The 16,645-nt window shown below is 37.6% G+C and overlaps 1 protein-coding gene across 4 annotated transcripts in view; it reads right to left on the bottom strand.

Moving 5' to 3' along the window:
* Positions 1-2,966: 2,966 nt before the first annotated feature.
* SLC12A7 (solute carrier family 12 member 7) overlaps positions 2,967-16,645 on the bottom strand; it is a 66,691-nt gene continuing 53,012 nt past the window's right edge. Inside the window, exons 19-25 of one of the 4 annotated variants that reach the window (XM_066190150.1) lie at positions 15,237-15,406; positions 14,955-15,086; positions 13,970-14,077; positions 10,135-10,251; positions 7,846-8,027; positions 4,383-4,516; positions 2,967-3,922 (exon numbers count right to left, since the gene is read on the bottom strand). In XM_066190150.1, coding sequence (XP_066046247.1) covers positions 3,831-3,922; positions 4,383-4,516; positions 7,846-8,027; positions 10,135-10,251; positions 13,970-14,077; positions 14,955-15,086; positions 15,237-15,406 — 935 coding nt within the window. In that variant the 3' untranslated portion in view covers positions 2,967-3,830. Of the gene's footprint in view, positions 3,923-4,382; positions 4,517-6,520; positions 7,166-7,845; positions 8,028-10,134; positions 10,252-13,969; positions 14,078-14,954; positions 15,087-15,236; positions 15,407-16,645 lie in introns of those variants that run through there. The other 3 variants (XM_066190128.1, XR_010722141.1, XM_066190142.1) reach the window with 3 other exon arrangements.

Raw genomic sequence — 16,645 nt, 5'->3', positions numbered from 1 at the left:
TGCAGCACGTAAACCACTTCAATCTCACTGGTGCATGCTATACTACCCTTGTCTGCTGCAGTTACCATAGTGTTCTTCTGGATCTCAGAGCTGACAGGGAGCACAAGGGCTTCCACCGAGGGCTGCAGAAGGAATAGGTAGCAGCAAAAGCAAGTTGTCAGTGAACATTTTCTGTATGACATCTAAGGTGAATTCAGCAGGCCGGTGAGGAGCAGCCACGTTCCTCTTGCAGCCTGAACGCTGTGCATTAACAAGCCTGATGCTCAGTGGCTTCATTCTTTGCCTTTTGTCACCTGTCATGCTTTCATTCTCTTGGAGGCGAATCATCGTCTGCTTCTCACACAGACCATTGTGCTGGCTGCGAAACGCTCTGGCGCACTGCTTCTGCCAAAAGACGCTAAGGCCATGTACTTAAATTCTCAGCGCTACCTAGCACCGTATTCTACCTCTCTTTTCACCAGAATCTTTCTGGAAAGCTTTTTGACTGCATCTCTCAAAGAGTAACTGCGCCAGGATAAAAGGCCTGCCCTGAGCCTGCCCTGTGACTTGTGGAAACTTGGATTTGCACCACATTCAAGGGGCAGTCCTCTTTCTTACACAACCCGCAAATTGCTGCCAGGTTGTGAGAGATAGATTCGTATAGGATTTTCAAAGCCTGACTGAAAGTTCACATAGTCTTGTACATCTGCATGTAAAACTTTGAGCTAAGGTGTGCTGATTTAGAAAGGCCACGGAAGAGAGAAGACATTGTTGAGAGGGAAATTGAACTGGAAACAAGTTTCATATAATGGCCTTATAAACAGACGAGGTATTTCGGAGAATTAGAACTGTGAAAAATGCATTGTAGCAAGACTACATGGGGTAAAATAATAGGTGATTGGTGTTAGAAGTATTAGTAGCATTCTGTGGCAAAAGCCAATACGCTGAAAAACATAAGGTAACAAAGAGACAGTTTGATTTCTAATAGAATGGTGTTGAGTCTTACATCTCTTGTGTCTCACCCTTCTATGAGATTGATAATGGAATAAAATCTTTAAAAATGCCTCTCAGTTACCTCATCTCTGTAGAGCTACGTTTTTCCAACAATTGATTCCCCATGTAAGGAATGCAATTCAGCTAATTTGTTGAGTGGTTGGCCTGAAGTACTTTTTGGTAAGCACTGCTGCAAGAAAGCAGAAACCCTAGGGATTTATAGTCCTCCTGCAAAGAAGGAGCAGTTGGAACCTCTGCCTGTGCCGCTGGTTCAACTCAGACTGGTATTATCACCAGCTGCATGACAACAGGTAGGCTTTAGGGAATGTGATGAACAACCCAGAGATGTTTATAAGAGCCTTAAGGCTCTGATCAGATCTAATTCTCATGCTGTACCCAAGGAAGAGCTTTAAGACCTTTTATGCTCAGTGCAGAAAGAATTTCCTAATACAGATCCTTAGAGCCCTCAGGAGTCCAGTAGGGGCATCTGCTGATGTTTTTCTTCTCCTCACTGGTCTGAGAATGTTTTTTAATTCAATTGATCTACTGTGCAAATCTAGAACCTTTAGGTGCCTTCTGGTCTGACCATAGGGCCTTTTTGTGCCTTTCATTTCAAGCTTAGAGCCCCTGGATTGTCTCTGGTGCACCTCCAAGGTACCTCTGAGTGCCTGTGCACAAACCTATTCGTAACCCAAGGCATACAGCTGCAGTCGAACCCAGCAGTATATGATGGCATTCTAGCGTGCATCATGCCTTTCCAAGTGCCTTTTGATGTATCCCAGCAGTGGTTTTGGCACATCAGTAGTTCACTGGGCCACCTGATTACCTTTATGTTCCCTCTGTTCCTGTGCATTAAACTACAGGGACAGGATGGCTGTCTTCCTAGTGGCTGCAAATGGCTTTTGCTAATGGCTAATTAATGGCTGCTTTCAGCTTTTGCTGTTTATAGCTTTGTCTTCACTTGAGAGTGTTATAATAAAAACACTGGCCTTGAGCCTAGCCAGGGACTTGGGCACGGCATCGCTGCTGTTCTAGTCTGAGCAACAGACATCTTGATTGTATTATAAAGGAATAAAAAGAAAACCTCAAATAATGGTTTATATGTGTAGAAATTTAAGGCAGATTTGGGAGGAAACCTCCTAAGGGGCCCTTCCTCCTCTCCCCCAACTGGTTCAGAAAAAAAACCTCCTCAGGGAGAAGTGGAAAGAACCCTGTTTACTAAACAGGCAAAGCACTCCCCAGCACAATAAATTCTACAATACCCAATGACAAGAGCTTTGTGCCGCTCTGGGGAGATGACAGATTTAGAAAAGAAGTCCTTCCTGGAGGTGGTTGCTCTGTCTCAGTCCCTCTGGTGCTGGGAAACGTTGCTGAGCAAGATGGATCTTGGTGGGTTCCAGGTGCAAGCCCCCATGGCACTCCCCTGGGTCCTCAGTCCAGAGAGATTTTAACAGTTCCAAGGGAAGGCAAAAAAAGGGAGAAAAAAACAGGAAAAAAAAAAAAGGGGGGGGGGGGGGAAGGAGGGGAAAAAAAAAAAGCGCAAAGCTTCTCCCCCGCTGCAGCCACTCACTAACTGCCTACTGAAAAAAAAAAAAAGGAGAAAAAAAAAAACTCTTCATCCCTCACTGTGTGGTGCTGAATCTGACTCTCAAGGCCAGCTGGTGGCAGAGGAAAGTTTCTGAAAACAAACTGCACGTCTCTCCCTTCCCTCTGCTCTCAGACCCAACACCAAAGGCACAAAAGGCCATATCCAACACAAACCCAACAGACGATTGGGGATACAAACCTCACAATGTCACCCCAGGACAATATGTTTAAAATGACCCATTATTTTTAGAGCAGAACAATCTTCTGATACACTTCAGGTCTTAAACAACATTTACAAAACTAAAGATTGCCTGAAAAGGAACAGAATTGTAACAAGCAAAATGTTTCTATCTAGCATCTAAACTAAATTACTAAACAATTTCAAATGAAAAACACTTAAGAGCTCCTTTGGTTCAGAAGAGCATATTTTATTTCAAACAGCAGCATACACATACAAAATTTTCAAAATATCTGAAAACAAAAGACTGCATTTTATTAACCACATTGCTGTGGTTTATCAACTGTTGAATTATTTTTGGACCAGGTGGAGTTTCTGCACCATAGCCTTCCTATGGGTTGGATGCTCTCCTGTTTCATCATTGGTATAATTGTGCAAAATAACGGTAACTGCTATACCTCATAGAAAAGAACCCACACAGCTTGTCTGTTTACTATCACCTCGAGGTTTCAGCTACCTAAGTATTTTAATTACAGAAATGTTATTTTTAACAGTTATGGCAAATAACAAACTTTTGGGAAACACCTAATGCACATCATAGGCAAATTTGACTGGCTGTTTACATCTCTGAAAAAAGGTTCTTGAACCACGACAAATTCCAACAGAAACAACATAGCAGCATTTTGGTAAGAAAAAAAGACAACTGTTCCTAAATCCATTCCTTTTATTTAGATATAGAACAAAGATTAAGATAATCAAAAGTTGCTTACATGTCTCTATCTTTAAAAGTACGATTGCATTACCAATTTTTTTTGTTTTACCACAGCTTAAGAAGTGTCAGAATACGCTAAATATAAATATCCTAAGCCATCCACCATTTATTAATTCACGGTTTATTAATTTTCTACATAAATCTGCTTAAAATATAATTTAATTAGAACATCTTAGTAGGAAAAAAAGAACACATCATCAGAAGATTCAGCTTGAAGCTAATTTTCAATGCACTAGAGCATAATGAAGCTACTCAAATTATGGCAAAAAACTTTTTCTTTTGGTGGGGGTGCATTGTGTTTGAAAAACACATGCAAATAGATTAAGAATAAATGGTGATCACTTCACGTCCACTGCCTCGGACTAGGAGGACTCTATCTAGACCTTCTGTAAGAACTTCCAGAAATTCCATATCTGAAATACCATTTGGTTAAGGAATTTTTTCAGAAGAGAAACAAAATACCTAGTAATCTCTCAAAAAGTCTGACATATAATGCAAAAATAGAGTTCAAAAATTTCATCAAAGAGTTTTTCTGTGGCACCCTTTACTGTCCTGCTACCTGGTTATTCAAGTGGAAGTGAGGCCTAACTTGGGGGAAATTCCTAGTTTTGCCCTACTCATTTACAAAAAAAGATAAGCAGAGGAAATTTTAAATTTAGTTCAAAGTTAAGAAATCCTTTGTACCAATAACACCCTCCCCCCAACTATCAAGATTTTTAAATCTTTTCTTTTTTAACTCTCTTTGTGTCATTTTCTTAAAGGCAGACTTATGCTTACCATACTTACTAATGGTTATCCCAACAGGTAACAGCAGAATCACAAAAATTAAATTCTCAATTTCAAGGAACATGGAATCAATACAGTAGAGGATACAGTTTTCATCCCCTTTTCTGTTTTTAGGAGGTCCAGGCATATTCAGGAGAACTAGCTGAGCATGCTGTGATTTATTAAGCACTACTCCGTTGAGCTTCACAGCAGTGTGCATCCTTCTCACATTTGACTGATTCCTAGCAGGCAAAGAAACTTTTTTAAGCATTGTCATAATACTTATGTAATTGAATCATACATTATTTATTTGGAATTATAAGTATGCAAAACTAGCTATTTTCATAGACACTAGTATTTGTACATATTAAAAATAAATAAAATGCAACACCTTTGATAAGAACATTTAACTCTGAAATTCAAGCAGTTCTAAGTAAATTGTCAAAATGCACAAATCTTTCAGTTGTCACTTATCTTTTACCCAGATGAATCAAAACCATGGTTTCAACAGATATTAAAGTTCAAACAAGAACCACTAAGAATCCGTTTATTCCAAATTTGCCCTAAACCAGGACAATGACTTCTATAAAAAAGTAACTGGATTTATACAAGAATTTCCAAACAATGAAACTACAGGAATGCAGGGGAAAGATCACTGTATTTATGTTGTACAATACAAGACTTTACTCATGGTCCTCTGGAAATGTTACAAAATTCTGTAAGCCAGTGAAAAAAATTTAGAAACTTCACAGAATTTTGAAAACATTGCTAGTTTCTCATTTTGTAACAGAAAGGCAGTAAGCAGTGAACTGAAATTGAGCTCACCCCTTTACATTATCAAAACTTCCTACTATTTTCCTTGCTGCATCTACAAATATAATTGTTGCAGATTTGTGCACAAGAAGGAAAAACTGCTAGGATTTTAAAAATGTCCTTATTTTCATATCTCTCTTGTATGGTGTAGTGATTTTTTCAGAACAAAATAAAAGAATTTCCTTACAGTTCCTGAGAAACAGCTGTGTAAAGTCAGCCAAAGCTGGAAATTAGTCATATGCTACAGTGTGACCAAAATATTCAAACTCTACCTTATCCAAAAGATCTGCTGCCTAAAAGTAGGGTTTAAAAAAATAGTTAAAAGGCATTTGGCCTGAAATTTAGTGGCCAGTGGAAACCAGCTCTATCAATTAAATTGATTCTTCATGCTCTGCCACCTCCCATCTTCTCCCTACAAGAGAATGACATTTCTAAAACTGAGTTTATCAGTCCCTCCTGGGGGATTTTCTGTCACGGTGGCTATCTGTCCTAAGAACCAACTGTACAAAAACTACATATGGAACAAAGGAATGCTTGAAGCTGTTTTAAGAAGCAGAACTGCATTTTGAGAAGACCAAACAAGAACTATGAAGAGAGGCAAGACTGTATAACTGAGATGTATAAATATTGAAACTGAAACATTGTTAAACTAAAAATAAAATGCAGGGTGTAACATTGTGACAGAGTGGGCAAAAATTCAGCACTGAAATAAAGGTTCGTGTTGTGTCAAATGTGAACTGAGGCTGACATCACTTATCCTTCAAGTCTTAGTAGAACTGAAATCATACATAGCAGACAAAGTAAACTTCAAAAATTTTCATAAGAAGCTCAATTTGTTAAGCAGATAAAATTAAGAAAATGCTGAACTCTGAAAAAAAGCAGAGCAGTCAAGTGAGTTCCACTCAAGAGATAGAGTATTCCACTTTTGTGTGCTGCCATATGCAATGTATGTCCAAACTTACATTATTTCTACACATGCATGGGTTCGTAGAAGGCAGGCAAAAACTGACTTTTGATGAAACATAAAAGTTGCCTTTGTGAACAAATATCCCCCATTGTCCAAGTAGTTATAACACAATGGGAGGCTATTCTTCCAGAATAAAAATATATTCATTTTTTAATGTAGTTAATTAGAACACTAAATATTATGCTAGTGCCGAGAAGTACTATCAAGTTTTATATTCTTACAGAAACTATAACACACGTTTTGTGACTTACCTTGAATAGAAAGTTGATCATACTTAAGAGAACATTAACAAGTCACAATGATGAATATTTTTTCAGTGACGTGCTAAATCACAGTATATTAAACAAGGAACAAAAGAATACATGCATTGCAAATTATGATTTAGAAGCATGCATACAATGTACAAGATCACAAGAACCAGGGAACCTAGCCTATGTTGTTTAAGTGAAGTGAAATTTAGACTTACAGATTTCCCCATTCTCTATGTGAAAGGGAGGCAAAAGCATAAGAAAAAAAATTATGGCATCAGGTATATTTTTAAGTCAACAACATTAATATACTGTACAGGCACACCAAGTTTGAACTGTAATTTCTACCCAACTACACACAGTAGTCTTAAAATAATAATATCTGAAATCAGTGTCTTGCACAATTTCAAAGTAGTAATAAGAAATGTTTCAAACATATCAATCTAAAACCCCCCTAATGATTAGAGTGTAATGCAGCCTAGGACAATGCTTTAGAGCATGAGCAGAATAATTTTTGGAATATGCAGAAAGCAAACTGTTTCCAAAGAGCTCAAAGCAAATCCACAACTTAGGACTTTAAGGTACTAATTTTAAATATGCATTCTAACTGTATTGCCTACAAGTCCTAGATTTAAGATGCGTTTCATTTAAATATTAAGATTTCCCTCGACATCCAGAGTTTTCGTTTGGTCATGTGCAGAAAATAATTTCAGCTATGCTTCTAAGCGCATTCTTCCAGAACTAAGAAAAGATGCATGTGAGTGCTTAAAATCATTGCAACATGAGGAAAAAACCAAGCTGATTCCCCTCTGTCATTGTTTTTGTGTCTACTACATTGGTTTGACGCAGGGAGTAGCTCTTACCTATTTAAGAAAAAGACATTAAGGAATATTTAAACAGGAAATACTTAATATAGCAAGACATATATATTTACACAAGTTCTGTATTTCTTTAATTTACAAGATGAGGGCTAAATGTCCATTGAAAAAACCAAACAAGCAAGCAAAAAAAAAAACAACCCAACCCCCCTCTCTACCCAACAAAACACCCCCCACATCCAAAAAACATGCACCCAAATCAAAAACATAAGCTAAACGTCTTGAAAGACTGTCTTGAAAGACTATCTGCTTCTTTGGTACTCCCTCTAATAATAACCACAATAAAAATACAGGAACATATAGATTAATTTTTTACCCACAGGAAGAAAGCAAAAGTTATCATTAAGCTTTTTAACATACATGCTTTCTGGTACAATCCAGAAGTTGAGTTTACAGCTTGAAGTCTGTCATATTTAAACTTCACTCACAACATTCTTGTGAATGACTTTTTACAGTCATTCCACCCAAGTCCATGCTATTTTTACAAGGATGCCATTTAAGTTAAGTGCATGAAAAGATTATTTTTGTATTTAATTTTAAATAAAGCAGAATCTCTTAAAAAAAACAAAACCCAGATAAAATCAAGTAACCCCCACCAACCCGCCACCCCCAATTAGAATACACACAATGAAATAAAAAGCTCAAAATACCACATGCATACTTACGGCTTCATGTTGAAAATATCTTTAAAGCCAGACATATTTGAATCCTTGTTTTTATGCTTTTCTGCTACAAACTTTTCTTTAGTCCAGGTCATTTGCACTTTCTCTGGCACAGCAGCAGCCACACTTGCTTCAACTGCTGGAGCAGAGCGTGAGGCAGTATTTTTATCATGGATAAGCTGGGCCTGGCCACAAAACAAACAATCGCCCCAAGGTTCAGCCAAAACCAGCATTTGTAAATTACATGTTTTTAAAATTTTGAAAAGGAGTTTTACAGCGGTAGAACCAAAGAAGCTAAAGAAAAATACACCTTACTTTGAGAACAAACATGAGACTACTGTGACTTCAGAACGAAGTGAAATTGCTTGTTAAAATGTTCTTATTTGTTAATATTTGCAAGACTACATCTTGCCTGGAGCATTACTTTTGTAATGAACTAAAGTGAGGTTGAATTCCACCAGAGAGTACTTTATTAACATCAGGGTGTTGTGACAATTAAAAACTTGAAAGCCAGTTATCTCATTGTTGACAAGTTACATTATTTTCTCAGATATTGTAAACATTGTCCATTTCACATGCCTTTAGCTGAAACACAACATGACTCTCATGATGCCAGCATACGGCTGGCTGAAATGAAGGCCAGCTATAGATTTAGACTATTATATTAGATTATTTATGCCTGCAAGAGCATATCACATTCAACCAATCTAGCCATGAAAAGGCCCTCTCTTCCCTTTTAACAGTAGAAACTCAAATCAACTTCAAGAATATACAAGTGCATATGCATGTGGGAAGAATATTGTGTTTTCTATTTTCCACTCCCCTTGCTTCTTTGAAAGAAAAAAGAGATGAAATATTTACTTTCCCTCATAACATTTTATCCATGGGCTTCTCTATTTCCATCAAATGTAGCACAAATACAGTACCTTAGGCTCCGAAAATTATAAGTGAATTGGTATTTGGGGGCAGAATTCTTTTTGTACTTTGGAGTCTTCTGTTTTGGAGGTGGTATTTCTTTTTTCCTGTGATTGTTTGCTTTTTGTTTAAGATATTTAATAGTTCTGAAAGCTATTCAGAGACTTGTTAAATCATTAGATGAAGCTCCTGTTCCACTTGGGAACCTCAGTTACTCACATGTTAAACATGGTCATGGTCCCTCCATATACATGGTAATTAAAAATTTCATGCAGGTCAATAAAAAGCATGAATAAAATCGAAGCAGATGCGAATACTACTCTTCTTCTCAGAAAAGCAATTCCACTAGTGGCTCATAAACCATAACTGCAGGTGGTTTTAAATGCCTTTGAACTTTGGTGTATTCCCCAAATTATTTCCGAGTCCCTGTTCTTCAGGATTCTCAAATTCTGGAATTCGGTTCTGAGGTTCACATAAATATCTCTTAGTATGGTCTTTCTACATTCCCAGATGATTAAATGATGGGTAAAGACAACAAATCAGAAGTTACTGTGAATACAGTTCTATCACAAGAATTAAAAAAGCTAACAAATACATGCCAATATTGTAAATACTATGCAGCAGTATCCAATGAAACAAAATTTCAAAGGAACTGTGAGTTCAGCTTCAATGGAAGAAAATTTACCATTTTTAGAAAGACAGTGAGACCAAGAGAAATTCTGGACCTATAATACATTTATAAAAACGCAAACACAAAAGCACATTTTTGTAAGTGCTATTTTGATACTAAGTTCAATTAATGAAACAAAACACGTTGCTCTTTCACTCCATGATGAAAGGGAATACAAAAGTATATAGCACTTCTACAAACTAGTCTACACATTTTACATATGAGCAACACTTCAAGTGCACACTAAACTCATTGATTACATCAGTGCATTTCCTTTCAGTGTCACCACAAAGAATGCAGTAATGACATATATGGGTTAATAACGGCTTGCGCTCCTTAAAAGTCCTAGTATATCAATATGGTCTCCAAGAATCTTCAGTACTTCAACAGAGGAACTATAAAGAAAGTCAATAGTTTGTGGAAGCATGAAATATGTTTATTAATGTAACAGCCTGCTTCTGGTTCTTACAAAAACAGGCAGAAATACGTTTCTTTTACAGAAAATAAGTGTGAGAATATAATTCATGTCACAGAAGCATCATCTAGAGACAAGAAATATAGGGTTAGATAATTTAGAAAAAATTATTAAAATGTTCTATAACAATGAATGATTAAGTTGTTCATGTGTAGTTCAGTTTGCAATAGTGGTACTAGAAGTGTTGCAATGGAAAATATGTCTAGTCATGGTCAGCACTATGTCCAACTACCTCTTCCTCTCGATAATCATTAGTCAGCAGTGCCTGAGCATCTTGGACAATGGACAATGGACTGGAGTAGCTTTTTCTTCTAATTGAGCCTCGAGACTCATCTGTGATGCTCTGAATCTGGGACAAAAAGGTTACCAATGACAAAAAAAAAAAGTCTACAGAAAAAAGCAGATATCATACTATTCTTCATTTTAATAGACGAGATGTGGTATCGGATTGTAAGGCTCTTTCTAAAATGTTTAGTAGTTATTTATGAAGCCCCTTTACAGACATTTGTGAAAACATGAAGCCAATTGAGTCCTTCAGTCTCTATGGGAAGATCAAATATTCACTTTTTTTTGGGGATCACATCCTTTCATATTTGTACATATTCTGGTGAATTTTTTCACTCAATTACAATCAAAAGCATGAAAAAAGAAAATAAACCATGTGAGAAAGCTACTTTTCAACTGTAAAAACCTAAAAATCCAATGATTCACAAACTATAATTGTGCTCCTCACCTGCATGCACCCAAATTTCTGCCAATCTTAACTAACAGCCCAACCCAACACAATTTGTTGGTGTAAAGAATTATTACTTTCTCACAAGTCCCATTATCACTGCCTTGCCCAAGAGTCCTTAGTGAGGATTAACCAGAGAAAGAAGCCAACCACCAAAAAGGGAAGTAAGAAAGTGAACGAGGCTCTACATTTTCTTTCCGCTTTGTAGCACTATAACTAAGTCAAAGAAATAAATGTTTGCCAGTTACAACACCTAAGTTGCCTCTGTTATGCTTTGTGGGCACATATTATACTTACACTAGAACAGAAGCAGATGGACAAAATTTTCCAAAAAAGTAAACAAAAATTTGGTGAGTTCTACAAGAAAACCCAGAGGCAAGATCAAATCAGTTCTGTTTTAAAAGTGACAGGAGAATGGAAGGTGAGGGTGATTGCTCAGGGATAAAAGCTTGGCTATGACTGAAACAGCAACTGAACACTGTACAAAACTAAATTCTCCTCTTTGGGAAGGTCTGAGTCTCATTTGAAGGCGTACAGGCACAGAAGTGAGGTTAAAGTACTAATCTTGGTGGTAACAGGAAACCAAATTACACTCACTATTCAAAGCTGGAATACCAGGTTATATTTGAATGCCTGAAGGCAGATATTAAAAAGAAAAGCAATGCTAATTTGAACTAGGGATACTAATAAAATAAATGTTTTGGACATCAGCAAAAAATTGAAAAGAATGGTTCCGCTTATTTAAGAAAAGATGATCAAAGTAAGAATGGGCTGGGCACACTGAATGCATATACTAATCTTGTAGCTCCAGAGGAAGTGAAGACATAAACAAACCACATTTTCTTATGAAAATTCAAAAGAACAAGGTAGCTTTAGATATCGTAATCAGAAACAATAAATGGATATGACTTTTATTTTTGGACAAGGCAGTAAGTACTAGAGGTTCTTGGAATTATCATGGATTTTACTTCCGACCCTGAAATAAATTCAGTGCTATTCTGAATGTCTCAGATTTTACCCTGCCTGATATGAAGGAAGAAATTGATGCTATAATGGTGATGGTAAAGTTCAGATAAAAGTGAGTAATAAAGAAAGAAAATTATATGGAGGGAACAGAAAGAAATAAAAACTTCCAAGTAAACAGTACTCTGAAGTATAGTCCAGATTCCAACCAACTCAGAGCTGAGAAAAAATTCTTTCATCTCCTCTGCAATTTATGTGCTATAGAATACAGAGCATTAGCTCCTACTAACCATGTGAAAGTTAAATCCTTCAAAATCTACAGCAGATAAATCACTCAAACTCCACTGGAAAAATACTACTGTTCAGCAAAGAAACAATAAGACTGAATAAGATGTACAGAAAAGTTTGGATTTTTACTGAAAATATGTTAGGCAGGCTCAAATTGAAAGAAAACTACCTTGACATGGGTAAGAAAGAGGATTTACAGCAATAAACTGTAACAATAGCAGGCATCTTTAGGATCCTTAAAAAAATCCTATGAGGTGAAATATTAATAGAGAGAAGAGAAAAAAGGAAAAAACCATAAAAACCCCAAACTGCTTGGACTCGTGTGGTTAACACCAAAAAAGAAAAGCCACAAGAAAAAAAGCTAGCTGTTTTACAAATAAGCTATTAAACACAGTAGAATTCTCTTGTTTGCCATGGTATGGAAATCATTTATGTGATGGCAAAGTCAGAGCATTCATTATCTTCTACACCACTAAAAAGTCTTGATAATACTGAAACAGTTTGCAGAATAGATGAGGGAGTAGAAGCATAAGCCAAAAGGAAAGGACTTATAAGTTACAAATATTCCTAAAAACAGCTGAATGAAGTTTGTTGCAACAATATGCAAAACAGTAAGGATAGGGGAGCAGCAAAACCAGCATTTCCATCTTGATATTATAGGATTATAGTTTGTTCACCTAATTTTGCTTCCAAAAAAATTAGTTGACTCGTAAAGCATTCAAAATAATGCAGAAACTAAAACACAGCCAGTGTGATTTGAACAAATTTGTATTACATTGTGCAATATGGTATATTTGTAAGTCATATGAGGAGGGGATGAAGGAGGCAGGGCTCTCTAGCATGGAGAAAAGGGGGCCCAGGAAGAACTTTCTCACTCTATTCAACTGTTGTGGTGCTTGATTTCCCCAATGGTTTGTCCCTGACCTCCCTATGATTTTCTCAAGATTGGTTCTGTCCCAGGCTTGTTCCCTCCTTCACCTGTTGATCAATGATTGATTCTTTCCCCGTTCCAGAAAGTTCTACTCTCCTCAACACCCTGTTGGCTCCTCGGCTTTGTACTCTCCCTTTGTATTCCCTCATTGGTCATAACCTTGTAAGCCACTCCCTGTGAACCTTCCCAACTGGATGGTTATTGGTTACTGTTTTGTACCCACCCCTTGTTCCACCCCAGTTTAAAAGATCCTGTATCCCCATGATCGTTGCTCTCTCTCCCTGGACCCTTCAGCTACAATAAACCTGTGGCTGGAATCTCACACTGAGAGCCTCCTCCTTCTCTTTCACCTGATCCTGAATCACTCCGTTAGCTTGGGGTTGTCAACCCTGGAGGTCCTGCCTAGGCATATTCTACGCCTTGTAGCACCCTATGTTTGGCATCAATTGACGTGTTTTCCCTCAAATCTCCGAAGCCCCGGCTTTCAACTACCTAGAAGACGGTTATAGTGAGGTGGGGGTTGGTCTCTTTTCCCCAGTAACAAATGACAAGACAAGAGGAAATGGCCTTAAGTAGTACCAGAAGATATTTAGATTGGGCATTAGGAAAAATTTCTTCACAGACAGGGTTATCAAGCATTTGAATGGGCTGTCCAAGGGAGGTGGCTGAAGGTGAGTCCCTGGAGGTATTTAAACAATGTGTATATTTGGCACTTAGGGACATGGTTTAGTGCCGGACTTGGCAGTGTTAGGTTAGTGATCCAACTTGATTTAATGGTCTTTTCCAACGTAAATGATTCTATGATCCTAAGACCAAATCACAACCAAAGATAATCAGTATAGCTGCATAATCATGAACCTTAGCTACTGATGTCAAGTTTGGAAAGGCTCTGAATGTATTCCACACTGATGCTCAAATGTTTTGCTAACCAACATTTGCACTCTACAAAAAAAGGAAAACTCTTAAAATCTGTTTAAACAAAAAATTATTTCTTTCCCAACATAACTTTAACCTTGCAAGTAAAACTGATTGTAGAGAAACACGATGCAGTTATGGAAGTTTTTGACTAGCTAGGAACTGATTAGAAGCCACAGCCAAAAGATAGTACTTTCAGATTTTTCACGGAACATCCTGTAAAGTCAAAGTTCCTACCTCCCTTTCTCTTTCATTCTTTGATAGCTGCATCTGTTTCAGCATCTGAGACCGCTGTTCCATCATAAGTGTCTTCTCATATGTGAACGCAGAAATATCATTTTCGAACTGCAAAAGAAATTGGCATTAGAAACACCAGAAGAAAAGTACTATTTAGAAGAACAACAATTAGACAGTGTATCTATCATACCAGTATTCATTCGGTGGTCCTGAATGTATTCATGGTATTAGAGTAATCCTAAGCATTTAATGGATCAATCACTTCTGTCCTCATTCTTAAAACCTAATCTTCAAACAGCAATTTCATACAGTGAACTATCCTACTGTAACAACATTGTTGTGGTTTTATCGACATTTTAGGCACTTGGAACAGACTTCCTACTATTCTGTTCCAACTAGAAGTGAGAGTTGAAAGCACGTATTTAAGCTGAGTCTGCACTGCTGCCATCTGAGCATGTGTGTACACTTGTTTTCTTCAAAACTGTAACTGCTAGGCAGAAAACACATTATCCTTTCATCAGTGAAAAATGTTCATAAACAGAAGACACTAGCACGAAATTCTGGCATATATTCTCATATTGGCTTAAAACTAAAATACAACACATGGAGACATAAACAAGTCCATCCTGTCTCATACCATATGTCATAGATTATTAGATTAAGCACATTCAGCCTTCCATTTCACTGCTTGCTAAAAATTCAAGCTTTTTCCTTCCTGAATGAACCAGCTCTATGGACTAGTCCTTATAAATAAAGTGAGAATTAACACATAAAACACCTCAAACTCTACTTGACAAACCCATTAAACTCACCACCACACTAGCATTGCAACATGGTAAGATAATGATGCTTAACTTCTTGTTCTTTGTGGGACTGCAATCTTTCAATTTCTATATTTGGGCTAATATCCCTTTATTTGAAAAAAGCTAAATCTGCTTTCCCAAGTTTAGTCCCATTTGCAACTTAAAAATATGTAGTAACAAACCATTTCAACAACTTCCACTTGAGCATTCAGTCTAAGGTGGTATAAGAACATCTGAAGATCCTTCTTCATTTGAATGCTATTATCATCCATTTGAGCAACGGTGAAGATACGCATTTTACACTTTCTCCAAACCTACCAAAAAGATACATTATAACAGTTTGTAACACTGTGATTGCTATTACCATGCATAATTTGAACAAGGTGAAGTAGTATTTAATTAGACATGCTTAGAACCATTCAGTGCTAGAAAATTAAATCCCAGCCATTTTCTGTTGTCCTTGCCTTGTGCTGTCGAAGGAGAAAAGGCAGCAACATCAGCATACCACCATCATGAACAATCCACCACACATCTATATTTCCCTCAGTAAAACGTTCTTGATTTGTTGGAAATAAGTCAATGTTTTTAGCCACCAAAAGCGCTTGTTGAGCTGCAGTTGTTTCTCGTACAGTATCTGCAAGGGAAAACAAGACATTTAATCAAGAACTCCTCATTTTCATACAAAGATTTTGCTTTTGTTTTAAATTCAGAAGTTTAACCCCCCAGATTCTGCTGCAGAAGAGGAGTATCTTCAGTGTCTTGGCAAAAGAGGAATATCCTGGGTCTCTTAGTTCAGGTTGGGACAAGGTTAATCGTTGCAATAGCAAAGTGGAGTGTGGCTAGGACCCAGACATTACCCTACATTACTTCATGCCATTGCTGAAAGGAGGGGCGAGTGTCTTCCAAAGAGAAGGGGTTCCTTCTGGTTGAGTAAGCACGGTGCTGGCTCTGAGGTGGAGGGAGTGGTTAGGTGGCAGCAGTTCCAAGGCAGAGGGAGAGGTTGGGGTGGCATGGCTGTGATCAGCTGGAGCTTCATGGTGAGGATTTTTGCACATGCCTCATTCTCTCTTTTGTAAACCTTTTGTTATTAACATTGTTGCTGTTTCCAGTAAATTGTCCTTAACCTGTGATCTTTACCTTTTATGTCTCAAATTCCCCTCTCCAAATAAGACACAGGGGAAGAGGAAAAATGAGCGAGCAGCAGCATGATTTGGAGTGTGTCAGTGGGAACACTAAATTAGGGAATTCTATTCTTAAGCCACAACGACCTTTATTTGGTGTCTGATGTGAGGCACAATGTGTTGAGGTAACAGACTGCCCAGAGCAGGTTGGAAACAAATTTGATCTAGGCATTTTTTGTTTTAGGTATGGAGCAACTGGTCGCAATATTGCTTGGTCTGTTCATGTGGGAGTGGTACCTAATCCTGTATATATTCCTGTATGTGCTTCTTATGATATATTTCAGAGTAGGAAGAGGGCTCAGGATTTCTTTGCTAACATACTGAGGGATATCAGTTTATGATGTGATAATGTCAAGGGCAATGACAATCATTTGGGATGTATACTGACTGTTGCTCTCCTACTCTTACCTCGGGCACTACCTTTACATGTTTACTAATCCACACTCTGCGGGGGGAACGGGGGAGGTTAATTTTTCCCAGCTTTTCACCCCCTTTTCCTGGCCTTTTCCACCCCCTTCAGCTTGTTACACTCTGAGAATTCTGAATTCCATTTGGATGTTAAGAAAATCATATTCTTGATGTTAAGCCTGCCACGTCTTCTCAGTCTATACCACATTTAGAGGGAAGGAGTTTTCTAGAGAGGTTATTCAGAGATCTGTCCCAAGGGTGTATGGTCATGAGTGACATGGAAA

This window comes from Chamaea fasciata, unplaced genomic scaffold, assembly GCF_029207755.1.
Source record: "Chamaea fasciata isolate MVZ Bird 193981 ecotype frontalis unplaced genomic scaffold, bChaFas1.0.hap1 SCAF_1, whole genome shotgun sequence".
In the NCBI taxonomy this organism is placed as follows: domain Eukaryota; kingdom Metazoa; phylum Chordata; class Aves; order Passeriformes; family Sylviidae; genus Chamaea; species Chamaea fasciata.
This window is presented reverse-complemented; position numbering and strand designations above follow the sequence as displayed.